This window comes from Pezoporus occidentalis, unplaced genomic scaffold (genome assembly GCF_034315485.1).
Source record: "Pezoporus occidentalis ecotype Australia unplaced genomic scaffold, CSIRO_AGI_Poc_V1 ctg2, whole genome shotgun sequence".
Classification (NCBI taxonomy): Eukaryota; Metazoa; Chordata; class Aves; order Psittaciformes; family Psittacidae; genus Pezoporus; species Pezoporus occidentalis.
This window is the reverse complement of record NW_026913855.1, coordinates 9,383,493-9,401,139: the sequence shown is the minus strand read 5'-3', so window position 1 is coordinate 9,401,139 and position 17,647 is coordinate 9,383,493. Positions and strand designations below refer to the sequence as shown.

The following is a 17,647-nucleotide window of genomic DNA, read 5'->3' as shown; positions in this document are numbered from 1 at the left end:
TCCCACTAGACGAGCTTGCCCAATACCCTGACTAACCTGGTCTTGGACACTGCCAGGGATGGAGTCATACCCAGATACATGAATGTCAGCTGTCTATATTGTCCCAGTGCTGTAAACCTTCCAGTCAGTTGTATGTATGTCAATGTACAAAACACCCATTTGATGAAACCTGGCATATAATGGTGATACTCACAAAAAACATGGTAAGTACATCAACTTCTATGTACCTACACAAAGTTTCTCCAAGTTTTCCCCCTTCTTCCTCTGAAAGCGAATCACTTGCTGAAGTAACTGCTTGATGCAGATGTTTGCACCCAGGGTACTCTCAGTCATAGTAAGCTATGCTATCAAGGGTATCAAAGATAATTGTTCCAGGCATTAGTCTGGAGTAGAAAATCCTTCACAAAGCCATATTCAAGAATTTAATTAAGTCAATCATATTGTGTGTTTTTTTTTTTTTAAACTCCATTCAGCAGTAAAGCCAAAGTAGAACTAATTGCGGTCGCTAATACTAGAAGGCAAAACTAAGAATACTTCTTGTGAGCTTTCCAGCACACAAACTGCCTGTCATCCATCACAAACTCCCTTTGGCTGTTCTTCAAGTGCACATAAGTCTTTGCTGTTGTGAATCTTTACTGTTGTGAATAATGAACTTTCCTGTGTTTCTGTTTTTATTCCCGCGTCCACCTTCCCCTTGCATTCATTATGCCGCTCAGCTATTGAATTATTATAGAGGTGGGTGGTTTACCTTTAGGGCTAGTCAGATTTTAATCATGCCAACTTTTTGTTTACAGTGCCTGAGCTGCCTGATTCTTTTGGGATTCATTTCATCAGTCAAGATTAATTTTGGTCTTTATTTTAAGCCTAGAAGCCATCCAGAAGGCACCTAACAAATATGTGAAATACAGTGATAAGACCAACAAGCAACCTGGGGAGAAGACAGAGAAAGAAAGGTCAGGAAAAACACCTAAATACTACCTTGGATACTCATCTGCAAGCCCTTTCAGCCAACTATGTGTAAGATAAAAGACTGTGGTAACCTTATAGGATTAGCACTACAGAAGAATTATTTAGAGTGAGGAGCGAATGTCACAACATGCGATCAGTGGTGACATTGCAGTATAAGAAGAGGCCCCACTCGGCTTTGTTTCATAGCTATGAAAACAGTGCACAGAGCAAACTTGGCCCTATCACTCACCTGAGCTCTTCCTAAAACTTCACATTTCCTCTGGTTCCAATTTCACCTTCATAACCTACTTTTTAATCTCCCCTAACACATGGAAACAGAAACTAAGATCAAGAGGGAAATGCTGCCAAAGATTAGAGGTTTGGAAATTTACAACTGTTATCTAAGGGAAAACTACAGTGGGAGCCAATTGCTTTAGTCAGAAGTCTTTGTTATTGTAAAGAAGCTTTAATATATGTTTTTGCTTTCTAAATCAGATGGTGGAAGTGTAGTATATTATAGACCAAACAGAATTAAAAATAAAAACAAAAGCAATTCAACTCCTAGTCATCCAATCTGGAAATTTGTAAAACTAAAGTCTGCAGAGCACTAACACAGTAACAGATGTAGTGAATTATAAACATGAACTTTACTTTCACAGATTACTGTAAAAAAAACAGGCAGGCATCATATTTTAAAACACATCTTTTTGTTTTCATTATTGCTAATCCACCTTTCCCCTTACAGCTATTCAATACAAAGCATGACTGCAAAGTCATACCAGTTCAGCAATTTGAAGGAAGGAAAAAAAGGCAAGAATTACAGAATAGTGTTCCAAAAGAAAACCTGATTTAAAAACTCATTCCTGTTCAGCAGTCAAGTGGTCTGTTTTGAATTTTAATGGCTATCTGTAGCACTGAGATTTCTGTGTCATTGCATACAGAAAAAGCTGACAAGGAATGGTGCTGTCTTACTCCACTCCTAACCACAACCCAGCAGATAAAGTCTGAAGTCACAAGTCAGCTGAGAGCTCTTCTAAGACTATTAAAATGTACTGGCAAAGCTGGAAGGAAGAAATTTAAATGAGGCTAGGTTAGAGGTTTCAAAGGGATGAGTGACTGATCCTGTTTTATGTTATGCCAGACAATGCTAATAGTTTAAACACTAGCTCTGTCAAGTGAGAAATAGATGTATTATCGTCTGTGAATTATTAAAATTGACTTCACCTACTCACCTTTAGACTTTTCTGGCTGAAAGGAAAAAAACCCAAGAAAAAAAAAAAAGCCTTGTAAAGGAGGCATGCACTTAATCTATTACTAATGTCTTCTTGAGTCCTGTTAATATTTTTCATATTGTCTGCTTTGGTGAGCTCAGACACTATATGTGAGGAATGAGCAAAAATTCCAGCTTATCCTAGGTATAAAGCTCTTTAATGTTTAAGTCTCCTCTGCCCTGCAGATAATTACTGTCTCCTCTTTCACCCATCCAGCTGGGACATCAGACAATTTGGGGAGCATCCAAGATGGGCATGAAGATCCATTTCCTGGTTCATGTCAAGTACTGTAGATGCTTATGCCACAAACATAATTTTCTAGGGTTTTATTCAGTAACAAAAAAAACCCAACCAAAACCCAACAAACCCAAGCAACTTCTAAAAGTTGCTTAGATCTAAAAGGCTCAGTTTTCCCTGCAACTCAACCATACAAGGTCTCCTGTGGAAGTATTAAGGATATTAAAAAGGATATTATAAAAGGATATTATTATTAAGGATATTAAAAATAATTAATAATGTAAAATGCTTTCAAGTTGTGATAAGCTCAGAATCATTGTTACAAGTTTTTAGTGTCATGCAAAAATGAGACATGAAGATAAGGACAGTGGTTGAGTACTCATCAACATTATCATCCCAGGGAGCAACAATAACAAAAGTCCCACCTCTTCATGCCTCCATCATGAAGCTGTTAATTTATAAATGATGACTCTAAAGGTGATAGAGGGGAAAGGTGAAGGCTTATTTATTTTTTAAACAACCACTTCCAAATCTTCACTTCCTTTCAACCATTTGCCCCATTGAGAGAAAGTGTAAATGGTGAAGGACAGAAATGTGAGTCTGAAAAAAACCTCTTGTGGATTTTATAGGGGAGGCAGAAGACCTCTAAGGTCAATCTAAGAGAAAGCCTGACTACACCTGAAAAAAATTTAAAAGCCATCTTTTTTTCCTTTTTTCCTTTTTTTTTTTTAGTAGAATAGTTTTGGAGATTTTTTTGTTCAGAGGTAAAGTGAAAACATTGCACATTTTCTAGGAGAATAAATTTCAAATAACTAAAGAACTAAAAGAAGAAAGTGAAAGAAACCTACTGTCAATTTTGGACTGTGAAACACTTGAAAAACATGAAATGTAAGCTTTTGGAGACAAACCCCCAAACCCGTCTGCTTCCTCAGAACTGCCTACCTTTGCATTTCTCCTAGCCTGGTCCATATGGTCCTTTCACACTGCACTGGGGCGTCTCTAAGAGGGACAAATTCATTCACTCTGATAACGTCTTCAGCAGCACCAAAGTAACACTGATAAATACTTTGTAGGAGGTGGTACAGGGTTTTGAGAATCAGTGGCTCGAAGTACCACCTTTCAAGCAGGAAAAAGCATTAGGTGTCATGGCATACTCAGGCTCAAGACAGTTATGCCCCAGCATACCAGTCACTGGAAGACCTCATGCTGAAAAGGCTAATGTCAAGGCATCTGTCGATCCACACTCAGCAGCACATAAACAGACTCTGGATGTCATCTTCCTTTGTGCACCCACTCACCCATAAACTAAAACACAAACAGCTGAAGGCAGGCAAGCCCTTGTGAAGGCTGGAGAAATTAGACAGGAGTCTAGCCCTTAATGCCAGATTTGTTGAAGGAAACCTCACCTCTGTCTCATATCCTCTGTATTCAAAAGCCATTTTTATTTTCATATAAATCATGTCATTCAAGGTTCTGTGCTGCCATTCTAAAACTATTGCAAGAGTTGAGTTGGCACAGCACACTTAAAAGAAAAGGTTACAACGAGGTGGGAAACAGTCAAAATGTGAACAATATTGTTAACGTATTCCTTGACTTTTAAAATCCCATTGTAAAATAAAATAAACAGCTTCTGAAAGGGAGACAGATCTTCAGACATGCTTCCACTTTTGAATGTGAACCAGCAATCAGGTCTGCAAGTGACCTCAACCACCTCTGACTCCAAGGTCTTCAGAAATCCCTGGTGGGAACAGTTTTGTGCTGAGACACTCTGCCACAATTCCAGCCTCATTGGGCACTCCAAAATGTGGTCTGAACCACAGATTAGCTCTTTTGAATGTCTGATCTTGTGTAGGAATAAGAAATAGGCTGTAGGCAGTAGAGACCACTGGTAGGAGGGAAAACTTGGCAGTAGTGACAAATGTGTCTTTGGTGCTGCTTGAGCCTGGACTTCTGTCATAGCTTTTGCCTGCTCCAGGCTTTATCCCACCCCCATGACTTCTTTTCAGAGGCTTTGCATTTCCTACCACATCTGCTGGAGCACAGGGAGTGTTTGTATGGGACAGGCATAGGACAGCCAGTGATAAGAAAACAAGGGATGGTCCAGATGAGGGTGTGACAACAGAAAGAGATAACAAGGAGGAGGAGGAGGCCAAATGGCAGGCCAAGAGAAGGGGGAGGCAAGAGGATAAGAAGTGAGATGAAGAAAGACTTTCTGTGCATGAATAAACATGAATAAGTGAAGAGGGGGCAGCAAGACCCCCCACTGCCAGGAAGGCAACAGAGAATTAAGGGCAGGAAACGTCACTGCAGGAGCAGTTGATTAAAACTACAAACTGCATGAACTTGGTTGAATCCCTTGCCTGCAGAGCCACCCTAAGAGAACCTGGTTAAAGAAATTGTCTTGAGCTATTTCAGCATCTCTGCTCCTGCATTCTGAGCTCATGTATGATGGGGCAGGCAAACAAGAATAATCAGCTGGCACAAGTGTCTGACCATTTCAGTTCCCATCACAGATGAATTGCTTTACTTCATATTAAGATGCTGCAATGCACGTAAGCACACTCTTAGCTCCGAGTATGGAAACTGTCCCTATTAACTATTCATGCCCTTGAAGTGAAGCACTTGCTTGGATGCTTGGCTGAATCAGGGCCTAATTAAGGAGGTAAACAGCCTCCTATCCTCATTCACCTCTGCCTCAGCCTTAATCCTCCAGTCACCTAAGTTTAATTTAAAAATCTGTTTTCAGGAGTTGAGCCTGGATCTGTCACATCCAAGATTGCCACTAATTGCTATGTGTCAACGGCATTTAGAAAAATGAGCAATGAATTAAATCCACCAACCTTTCTGCCTGGATGACAGTTTTATCTTTACACCTTAGCTTTTCAAGAGGGTTGCAATCTCTTTACCCACCCAGAGTGGAAAATTGCATTGCCCAAAGTCAGTAAGAGATTTCTTCAGCTAATCCCAACATTTCTGAAGAAAAACTACTGATCTTGTAAATGAACATATGGTGCAACACCCAGGGTGCAAAAGCACTCCAACTCAGACCCCAGGAGGTGAGGACACCCTCTTCCTCTGGCTAGTCTTGTCAGATAGTTGCGGTATTAGGGGATTAGAAAGCAGACTCAGAGAAACAGGCTGCTGTTCTCAGAAAGATCAATGAAGATGTGAAGGTCACAGATGACACATGGCTGGTTTCAAAACCTCAGGAATGACAGCAGCGAAAGAGGTGGTGAAGGAGGAAGGGGAACACAGCCAGCTGTAGAAGTTGCCAGAGAAATATTCTGTTGGAGGCACAGCAGAGGAGGAGCAGGATGACGCAAAGAGAAGCAACTGAGTAAGGCACAGCATATGAGGACTGCAAACAGTGGTGTCCAGAGGGATTCCTTTACTGGATGAGGCTGTCTAATACTGATGTAATGGGGTAGTTATGAAGCAAAAAATCAGAAATCTGTGTGGGAGTGTTGGAGGGGCACATATTAGGTATCTGCTTCCACAAGAAAGGAGGTAAGCTAGGCCTCCTGCTAAGAGCCTGTTAAGAGGATTAAACAAGATAGTGAGCAAGACTGGACATAAGCCTGCTGAAGCTTCTCATGTTTAGTGACATATTGAGAGGAAAAACCTAATAGCAAAAAATGATCATCCTATCCTCTAAGGAATAACAAAGATGAGCAAAATGAGGGTGAGATAAAAAAAGTAGAAAGCTCCCTGTGGAGGGGTGGTTGTGTCCATTAGGAATGGCAGCAGAGTACAAAGTCATCAGGCTTCCCTCCTAACTTTGTCACTGCCTCATGATCTCACTCAAACAGCATATTCTGTCTGCTCTGCTCTGCCATATATGTGTTTCAGAAGCAGAAACACAGTAATACTGTTTTTTTTTTTAAAAAAAACAAACATTTTTCACATGCTTGTTGAGAAACATTTAAAGTATGTTAAGTGCTCAGTGCTTTGTCAATGCTACACAATGACAAGTTACTACTAATCATTATTTCACTTGGCTGAATTTGCCATGTATGTTTTCAGAGATACCTCTGAAATGCCTGATACGTAAGGCCTTAACTAAAACAAACAAATAAAATCTACAGCATATATTATTAACAAGAGGGACAAATAAAAGGAAGAGGGTGGCAAAGCAATGCAGAGAGAATGCCGAGTTTAAAGTAGGGAAAGATAGAAACATTTTGGCTGACACAGCAGCAAAGTCAGCTTGGAGAAGAATTAAGGACAACAGAGGTAATCACTTACCAACGCAGTAGTTTTAAGATGTTGACATATATTTTCAGACCAAGGAGGAAAAAAAAAAAACAGATAAGACTGTCAGAATTATGACAACTTCTTCAGTTGACTGCTAGTGAGGAAAGTAGACAGGAAAGGCATCTGAAGATTATTCTTCCTCGAATGCTCCCATTTAATTTTCAGGAGTATTAATACAGGCCACATATTGACATTGATGAGCAAAAAGATTCTTGAGGAAGGGAAGCACATGTTTCCTTGTGCAGACATCTGAACGGCTTACAGTCACAGGCGGCTCTGAACTTAAAAGTAGGAAATGAAGCTTGCATGAAAACTAAAGTAGAAGTGCATGGCATTGAGGGTTTTGTGATCATGGTTTCGTTAGACTCTAAATGCTCTTTAGGGCAGGAACACTTAGAGGAATTCAGAAATCTTTTCGACTTTAAGAAAGCTGACTTTGGGAGAATGTGATATGCCCCAAGGAATTTTAGCTGGAATCCTACGAAACACAGGAAACATAGAGCTGAATTTTTAAAAAACATCTGAAGAGACTGAAATTTAAAGCCATTCTTCTTAATTCTGACGAGAAAAAGGGCAACTGAGGCAAATTCAGTAAAGTGCAGGATGTGAGGATATAATGAGGAAGTTCTTTACTGTAATGGTGGTGAGGCACTGAAATGGGCTGCCCAGGGAGGTTGTGAATGCTCCATCCCTGGTGGTGCTCAAGGCCAGGCTGGACAGAGCCTTGGGTGACATGGTTTAGTGTGAGGTGTCCCTGCCCATGGCAGGGGGGTTGGAACTAGATGATCTTAAGGTCCTTTCCAATCCTAACTATTCTATGATTCTATAAGTAAAGATGTAAAGTTTAGTGTAGGTGTCACACAGAAAATTTGGGAAATGTCATCTTCATCTATCTATCTATCTATCTATCTATCTATCTATCTATCTATCTATCTATCTATCCATCTATCCATGTGGATAATTTTGATACAATTATCTGTAGCTATAAATATCTGTAGATACTTTAGATACAATAAACAATAATTTGAAAAGCAAACAACCTATTTGGGAGGGATACAGAACTTCTCAGGAGTTAGAAAGAGCACTTTTAAGGAAACGATTCCAGGAGGAATGAGTAATTTTTTTACACTGTCACAAATTTTTCCTCCTAACCATTACATGGAGTTTAATTTATATCAGTGCTAGAAAGACCTGGGAGAAAAATGTTTAATTGCTTAAGGCATATAATAAAAGGAAGAAGAAGTTAGAATGCCCTTTTTTCTTTGAAGAATAATAAGAGGCCAGATGAAGGCTTAAATATTAGCATCACATTCTGACGGAGTTTCCAGGGCTTGCTTAAAGGAAGAAAATTTGCATTGATGTATGTACATCCTCAGAGTTACAGCCACACCAGCCCACAGCAAATGTGATGCATGAATACAACCTGCAGTTCCTATCCTAGGCAAGCTGTATGACAACTACAGAAACAGGTGGGAAGCAAGGGGAAGAATTCTCTGCAACACATGCAGAGCATTAGATTCAGAGAAAAAACAGTATTTAGATATGGTTGAAAGATTTTTTTGTTCCTTTTAAAAAGTAACATAAACTCCTAACTGAGAGATATATACATCTTAAATTCTTTGGTGATAGGACAGACCAGTGAGACCTAGAGTTAATCTTCATTGTTGCAGGAAAGGGCAATGAAATGAAGCAAGTTCCTGTAGAACTGTTAGCTTAATATCTACATGCAAAAATAAAAGAGGTAATTTTACTCAAACACCTTAACGGGCAAAATTTGATTAGAAGCAATTGTGCAATTCTTAGAGGGAAATTTCTGCATACAAATGAACAGTAATTATCTTGCGGAAAGATAAGAAAATTAAAGACGGGCCCTAATTCTCCAAAAATTACCCAACTTCAGGGGTTGAGAGACCTGGTATTTCCGACATCCTGTGCTGCAGGGCTGCTTGTTTCCAACTGATTGAGATGTCTCACTGAATTTCAGGTTTAACTTTTAAAAGAAATTTAAAATTAATTCTCATATAATTCATTGTAAATACCAAATAGATTATTTAAATCCAAGTATAGATAAGTAGCCTACCTACAATATGAATGTTCTGATTGCACCAAAAATAGAAAAGAGTAGTGAGATGATTTCTAAAGTATCTACATTTTACAGGTGATTAAACTGCTGTAGAAACTTATCTTTCTATACTGAGGGCAGCAAATGAGTATAAAGTATGACCTTACTAGCCATGTGCTAAAAAAGCCTGCGCAATGTATGAAAGCATCTTTCACACTGTATCAAGTTCAGCAGTTTGCTTTTTAGCAAACTTGTCATGAAGCTTCTGTGAGAAACTGCTGATTTTAAGAAAGACAGAAGTAATGATTTCTCCCCAATCCTTGCAGCAGGCTAGAGTCTCCAAATACAATTAAAAAATGATCAGAAAAGATATTGATAGGAATTCAATAGAAGCTGAAAGATATAGTACCAATTGGCTTGTACTTGGCAAGATCCAAGGAGGGAAGGAGAGAGACATGCATTAGAAGCATTAGCAGAACAATTCCCAGGACCAGTAACTATCAGGGGGCCCCAAGGCAGTCAAAAGTAGAGTGAAGAGATTTAGTCTAGGCATGCAAAGGGTCTACTTAGCTGGACCAGAAGACAGTCTCACATTTCAAGGTTTCTTCTTCAGTACAGCTAAGCTTTTCAATGGGAGGCCTTGACCCTAGGGATCACTAACTGAAGAAAACAAATGTGTTTTCAAATAAATGTATTGGCACTGTCAGAACTGACTGTACACAAGATTAGATGATATTTATTTTCACTTTTCAGAATACCATATTTAATTTTAGAGAGACAGACAGACAGACAGAAACGTTTCCAAAGAAGACATGAGCATCTGAACATCAGATTTTCTGTGTTAGCTGAGATTCAACAGCAGAATTCCTGCTAACTGATCTGGCTAAGCCTCCTTCCAAAATGTCAGCCTGAGGTTTTCCTGCCTTCAGTGGTCTCGGTGAGCATGGTGGGAGGGGACACATGCTGTGAGTCTGTTTCAGTTCTGCCATTGCTTTTCCTCACTTTCTTGGAATGGATTGGATTTTGATATGGTATTTTGGAATTGCACAGATGTGATTCCCTGACTGAAACACACTGAAGTTTGCCTGCCTTTGGAATTGATGGAAGAAAGGAATGAGGAAAAGGAATTAAAAACAGAATTAAAAAAAAAAAAAAAAGGTATTCTGGTTACCCATCCTGAGATACTTCAAAAAAGGAAACTTTTATTGCAGCAAGTAGATGCCACATCTTTTCATAGAGGAATTTGCTCACAGTTCATCTCCGTGTTTCTTAAGACAAAGGCACTTCTAACCCCATTTTGTGCTTCTACCTGGATCATGCTTGAGCAGCTTCATGGCCTTCTTGGGTTCCAAAGGATCCAAGTAGGGGCTGTGTTAAACACAAAGCAAGATAGGGGCAATGGAAGACAGAGATGGAGCCCAAGGGAAGGTGGCCTATGACACACCAGATAATTTTAGATAAACATCAGATTCACTATTTCAGCTGAAAATGTCTGAGCACATGAATAAGGTGCAGCTACAGTGAGGGTTTCAGAATAGCTATGTACTACCCATGATTTTTGAGGAGTGAATATGTACTTGTCAGTAAGAGGTATGACAAAGCAGGAAAGTGGGTCTCACAAAGCACAGACTTGTTGGGTCAAGTGTCCTTTTCCTGTTTGGCAAGTCCTTTTGTCTCTGTGTCCTCCTTATCATCCTGACACCTCAACAAAGCCAGAATGATGGACAGCTCTTAATGACTTCCTAGTGTTTGATTCTGATACAGGGCCCAGCCCTTTTATGCATAACATGAAAGTCTATTCCCCCCCTTGAATTTCCACTTTAGAACCCATGTCCACTTCCACACACGCAACTCCCCACTCCCACCCTGCAATCTGTGCCTGTCTTGTCACACCTTGCTTGAATCAGGCAGCTAAAGCCAGCACTTCTGAATAGACGAACTGACAGCCAGTGGGACTGGTATCCCCCACCCCAGGAGATGAGAACATCCTTTCCTGGGCACACCCACTCCCACTACGTACAACTGGGGCTATTGTTCCCTGTGTCCAGAAACCAGGCTCTGTCCTGTGTCCTGCATCGATCATCTCTGCACTGCTACCATCCTGCCTGACTTGGAATTACTAGGGTATGGTTTGTTCGGTTTTTTGTTTTTCTTTTTGGTGGGTTTTATTGGGTCTTTTTGGTGTTTTTTTTTTTCCTCTCCCAGCACGATCATTAACATTTGAGCACAGGGGTTAGTGGCTTGGTCCTGCCGGCAAAGCACCCAAGAAAACAAAGCACACATGCACTTCTAAAATGGGTAACCACAGCTACAAAGACCTAAGCTGAACAGCAGATACTCATGATACGGAGTTGAAATACTGTCATGAAGACACAGACACTTTAAAAACCAAGCCTATTAGTACCCATCTTCCTCTGCTTTCCCTTTTTGCAGCTGGAGGAGAGATGACCACATATCCATTCAAGACCAGAAGGAACAAGAAGTTGTTTTACACTTTGTTTCCCAGAAGATGACGTTTCACCCCCCTAAGAATCCCCTCTGCCGTTCAGAGAGGGTGACTGAAGCAGAGTCATGTCTCTGTGACAGGGCAAGGCAAACCAATCCTGCCTGCCTGCCTGCCTGTTCCCAGGGAGCTGGCTGTGAGGGGGCCAACAAGCAGGCTAATTTAGAGCTTTAAAAGCTGGCAGCAGGAGCGCAATTAAGCCGTTTTCACAGACTGCTGGCCAAATGCAGCAATTTATTGGCTGAGTGATTGGATTATTCATTTGCAAAGCTGAGAGAGGCGTTTTCTTACCACTTCAGTTGGCCTGTAGTACTTGTGATTGACTGTCACATGAATCTTGCCAGTCTCTTTGCATCGTCCTACTTCATTTTCATTCTTCCCTTCCCACCTGTAAAGAAGATAAACATTTAATGAACCCATAATTACTTTAGTGCTCTGATCTTACCAACATTTGGCCTGCTTTCATTTACTTGAGGCTGGTGTCAATTCTCCCTGCAGGACAGTCTAAACTCATTAGCTATAGGAACAAAGGCAGAGTTTAGACTTGAATGGAGCAACAATGGCTTTTGAAGTCTCTTTGTTTTGGTTTTTGATTCAGTGGAAGGTCTCAAATGCAGGACTTCAAAATTAAATACATAATGCTAGGGGAAAATAAAATGTCCTGATTTCAAATGTCTCATGTATCTGCAAATAAATGTGACAGTGAGTATTTCCATTTGTGGCTTGGTTCAAAGTTGTTTTCTTAAAATATTTTTAATTCTTGTATTTTGGCCAATACTTTCAGGAACTCCTTAATCTGTTAATTTTATGGACATGAAGCCCTTTTTGAACAGCATTAAGCTGCATAGTTTAATTTGCGCTTAACTAGGAAAACCAAAACAAAACAGTTCTTGAGTTTTCAGTTCTAGCTCAACATGGCACTTCACATACCTGTACTGTAAACAGTACTTACTACCTGTGAGCTGGAAGCCAGCTACTTTGTCCAAACTAGTTTAATATGTGTTGAATGGCCTGCAATTTGCTGTCATTTATGTGATCTATTTTGTTAGCAACTGTCCTGGCCTAAAATTTTGGGAGCAGCAGAAGAGAAGTGGTTTGGTGGGTAACTAGCTCTGCCTTTGGAGAGGCCAGACTGCAGCCTGGAAGCCTGAGGACAATGCTTCCTTTTAAAACAAATAGTTCAGATGACACATGTAGGAATGTACATGTGTGCATCAAATGTAATCCATTGAATGCATAAAATCCAGAGTTATGATTGAAACTCTATCCTCTCTTTGCTTTTTACCTCCAAGTGTATATCATTGTCTCTGAACCAGCTTGCCACAAAAGTGTGTAGTTATGAAGTCCTTTACTTTTTTTTTGTGTTTAAGTAGAATCTATGTCATTTAAGTCAGCACTGTGATTTAGGATATTTAGCCTCAGTCGCCAGCAGTGAAAGAAAAGCATCCCTTGCCTCTCACTCACAAATTGTACTGCTAGCTCTTAAGCTCTTAGGATTTTGTCACAGGTTTGACTTCTCCTTGATCCCCTGCCCTCTCCACCCCTTGAAGATTCTAGAAGACATCAATTCTTTCACAATCTCAGCCTTCATTTTTGAGTTTCTAGCCTTGAGGGCTAAAGAGGAAAGTCTGAAAATGTGACCTCTGTGTACCAATGAAGGTTAAAACACTGAAAGGCAGAAGGAAATACCAAATATGCATTATTACTAGTTTTTTAATCCCACAATTTTTTAAAGCACAACTCATGGCTTTTGAATGACTAGCAAGCCTTTAGGATGCTCGATACTGGGAACACTTCACACTAAAATAATTTGCAACGGATAATAGCCGCAGTGAAGTCAGCTGCTAACAGTCAAGCCATGATGCTAAAGATGATTTATAATTTAAATTTTCTTTCTTTCTTTTTGCAGTTGCTCTGTTTGAAGCCTAAACTGCAAAGTTTTCATTCAGAAGCCAAAACTAACATTAGTCCCTCCCTTTAAAGGGCAGAGGGTAAAAATGTGCAGGACTCAAATGAGCTTAATAGAAAACTAACCGTCACCAGTAAAACAACAGGAAGCGCTTAGATCAGGAGACGTCAGTTGTTGTTGGAGGTCACTGAGCAGAGAACCCCATTTAACACCCAACAGGCTCCAGAAGGCTTGGCTGAGCCAATAAAGACTCACTTAATGTCACTATCAAAGTTATATAACAATAGAAATAGCTTAAGAAGAAATCTCCACCCGTTCTGTTCAGGCCAGTAATGTGAAAAGTTCACAAGGAAAAAGTAGTACTTCTCATTGTGAACAAAGTAGCATGTGATAGCCACACTTCTAATTACTCCTGGCACCTCGGCGCTCACAGCTGTGGACACCATACTGCTGATAAAAGGGATTGCGTAGGGGCCAGCCTGACACCAGGAGCAAGACATCCATTTAGTGAACCAACTCCCCCTTCCCTCTTCCTCTAACCACAAGGAAGGGGAAAAATCCCCATGAAACCTTCCTTAGTTTATAGTCAAGTTGCAATCAGAATTGTTAACTGCCAGGTTATCCTGGATCATGAGCATGGTGGAAGATGGATAATGAACGCTCACGTTGCTGTGGTTTTAGATAGCTCAAGCCACAAGGACTACCCAGCTTTCTGTTCCTCAGGGTGGACACCCAAGTAGGCAAGAAAATAGCCTTGTGTAACTTGGGGGAAATGCAAAGGATCCCTGGGTAAAGAAAGTTTGGCTAATCAGGGCTGGGCTAAATTTGTAGAGGTTGGGGAGTGGATCCCCCTGACTCCCACCTGTGTCAAAGCCCAGGGCTCCCAGGCAGGTAGGTACCTGCTGGCCTTGTGTAGGCTTTTCACACAATGCTGGTCCTACAGCCTGCAGGAAACAAGCCTCTACAGCAACACCATTGCCTGTCCCGCTCTGGGAAGCTTCATCCTGTCACTGAAGTAAAGGATGGGATGCCTTCGTGGGCATAGTAAGAATGCTCTGCAGCTAGGGAAGGATGTATAAGACCACATGGTTGCTACTGACAAAGTGGGTATGATGCCCTCTGCATCTATGCTTCCACAACAAGTGCCTCACTGGTGGAGATGGTTGCTTTGGGATTGCTTAGGACAATAGACATGGTCAGCTCTGGTGGATACCACTACTATTACCTACCTCAGAAATTTCCATAAACAAAATTAATCACATTTTAGATGCATGTGCAAGTTTACTTATTTAAAATGTTCTTCACTGCAAGAACTTTTACACTCCAGATTTATAGAGGAATGGACTGCATTTAATTTAAGGCTAATTACATATCTGCAGATCACTACTGTTATAAGGCTTATTATCAGCAGTGGTGAATGCTCCTTTGCCTCTTCAAATCTGGAAATTCCAATTCTTTTTAATTTCCTATAACTATTCAGTAACACAGTAAGCTTCCAGCTATAAAAACATCCACAGATACAGAGGATTTTCTGAGGGTGAAGAGCCAGGGTATCCATGCAGTGGGGTGAGGGATGGGCAAGGAAGGACACAGGGGAGCCAGGATAGTTGAGAGGGGGTGGGAAAAGCACTGCAGTGGACCAAATGGTCTGAATAGCTGTAACTTAGAAGCAAACAAGGAAAAGTATATATGTTTTTGATGTGAAGAAATCAACCAAAAATGAAACCTTTCACAAAAACACAGATAAACTGAACAAGTATATGCTTTTCATCTCCTTGTTGATTTTTACACAGAAACAGAACTGATAGCATTTAAAAAAAATACTCAAAACCCACCAGTAGCTACAGCTGCTCAACCTCTTTATAGAAAACAAAACTATCATGTACACTTTTAAAATCAAATACATGTCAACTGAAAATGTTTTGACATTTGAAAATGAAAAATAAATGAATTAAAAATAAAATTTCATTAAAATTATGGTCTTCTTCCACAGCTAACATCAGATACCATTTGTGCAGACTTCTCAGATTTGTGACCTGAGTGCTGGTACACACACAATTAAGCCAAAGCACTTCATTCTGTCCTGGCCCTTTATAAACAGCAAAACTGACACTATGTAACAGACCATTAATGTCTTTTGCAAGTAATATTTTGTAGGGAAGCTTTAAATAGGACTCTTCATAGGCCACCAGCTCAACCACCAACCTTGCCAGCAGCTCTGATGCATCAAAGCAATCAAGGATATAGGGATTGCTTAACCACAATCTTATGCTTAAATCTAAAGAACAAGTATGCTATCATAGAGGGATGTACTTACATTTTTTTTTCAAATGCTCTGATGAATCAGGTCTTCAGTGTTTGTTCACAAAAGGAACATGGTAAAAACAATGCTGCTGTTGTTCTTGTATTCCCAGCACTGTCAACCTCAAGTTTCTAAAATTTAAATTGTTATTCCACACATCGTGAAATTTTAAAAAAAGAATACATGCTAGGCTCCCTTTTTCTTTTTTTTTTTCAATTAATTTTAAATCTTTTGAAGCTCTTGTCCATTTACTCCAAATTGTAAGTTTGTGTTGAGAAGAAAATGTTTTCTCAAAGAATATTAATGCTTCTGTGAAAATCAAAACAATCTGGAAAGAAAAGTTTTAGTTTCAAGCGAGTTCCATTACTGTCAAACTGAAACAAAATTCTATTAATAATATCTAAAAAGATGCTTTGACATTTTCAGAGCTTTTTTTTTTTCCCCTCAGGAATGTGTTTAAAAATTCTTTTTAAGTTATTCTTTTTTAAAAAGGAGGTTAGAAGAGAAACAAAGCAGTCCAGCTGACCTGAAATCAGATATTTTTCCAAACTGCATTTGTGAGAATTGTTTTCATTTCATTTGGGGGGGGGGCCAATTTGTGGAATTTCCAGTGAAACACCACATTTTATTCTCACCCAGTCTTCCTTAGAGAAACTCTCATCATTCTTATGATGTATGAAATCTGATAAATTGTTACAGTCTTCAAACCTTAATTTGAATTCCGAAACAATCATTAGTTCTGCCTACAGATAAAACCTTGTATCAATAAGAAAGTACTAAAGGAATGCTCAGCTGTAAGAGTTAATTCTGCAGCTGAGGTGGGTTAAATGCTTCCTAAAACATATGTCCTACAGTGAGAATGCTGAAAAAAGCGGTGCAGGCCTAGGTGAGGTCCCTCGCTCGTGTGGGTTCATCCAGGCCAGCATTCTTCACCGACCTGGCTGGGCTCCTTTCAACTATCAGTCTTCAAAATGCCTCCTGTTTCTGTATGAGATTCTGTTCCCTTCCTCCTCATCTGAAAGCTTCTGATTTTCTTAAGCTGTTAAATACAACACACAACACTGGCCAGCCAGCAACTTTTTGGTGGGCAAAGGCCAGACCTGGAAACAGCAGCTGTTTTGATGATGACTTTTGATGGCTCCCCTTCCACATTCCCCCAGCACCATTACTGATGTATCGCTGGCTTTCCATTCTTAACAGCAATGGTTCAAATCTCATGTGCTTCTGTAACCCAACCTTACATTTTAAGGTAAAGGGAAAAAAGAAACCATCACAACAAACCAGTAAACCCCTCCTTCCTCAGTTCAATCTCAGTTCAGCCTTCACTGTCACTGAAGAGGCCACTTTTCCACTTCTGCTAGTAGTTCACCTCGTTAGACCTTATACCTTATCTCTAAACTTCCCCTTTTTAGGGTGATCTTGTATAAGACCAATTGGCATGTTATTTAAGATAAAATTTGTATGTAGAGCCAAATGACTAGAGTAAAATACTCATTTTTACTGAATTAATTCTGATCCTGGAAGCAATGAATATTTCTGTAAAAAATGTGCATGTATTTTTAGATTAATAAAACCACAATAAATCTTTCCATTGCTTGAACTTTTTTATTCTTTTCTTTTTTTCTCTCTTTTCTTTCCACATTTGCAGACAGCAGTCTTTGTAGCACTCTGCAAAGAACTCTGAGTGCTGCAGTGGTTTCAGGCTATCTTTGCAATCCTGTTCTAATTTAATAAGATTAATGACAGAAAATTAGTCAAGACAAGCATTTGCCTGTTTCGTTTACCCTGCTGTAGTTCAAATTATAGGTGGGAAGTGTTTCCCCCAAGTACTTCTTAATTAGTAATAAGTAGAAGGGAAAGTAAAAGAAAAAAGTGTAATCCTTACAGGGAGAAAATATTTGTAGCTCTGAGGCTTTCCTGTTAGTACAAAGAACTGAATCTGAGTGATTCAGAGGACTATATAAATACAATTTGAAATTTTTTCCTTGAAAAAGAAATGTCAGAAGAAAAAACCCACACAAGGTAGATAAACTTCTGTGTACACTTCACAGTCAATTTCAGAGGCAGAATCAGTCTTATTGCAGCTGTACATTTCATTAGTGTCAAAAATGCAGTATTTTCTCTCTCTCTTATTTTGGCTAGAAGATGTAGTCCTGACATG

At 39.7% G+C, this 17,647-nt stretch overlaps 1 protein-coding gene across 1 annotated transcript in view; it reads right to left on the bottom strand.

Moving 5' to 3' along the window:
• GMDS (GDP-mannose 4,6-dehydratase) overlaps positions 1–17,647 on the bottom strand; it is a 427,285-nt gene that overhangs the window by 63,250 nt on the left and 346,388 nt on the right. The window contains exon 9 of the mRNA XM_062617766.1: positions 11,567–11,663. Coding sequence (XP_062473750.1) covers positions 11,567–11,663 — 97 coding nt within the window. The remainder of the gene's footprint in view (positions 1–11,566; positions 11,664–17,647) is intronic.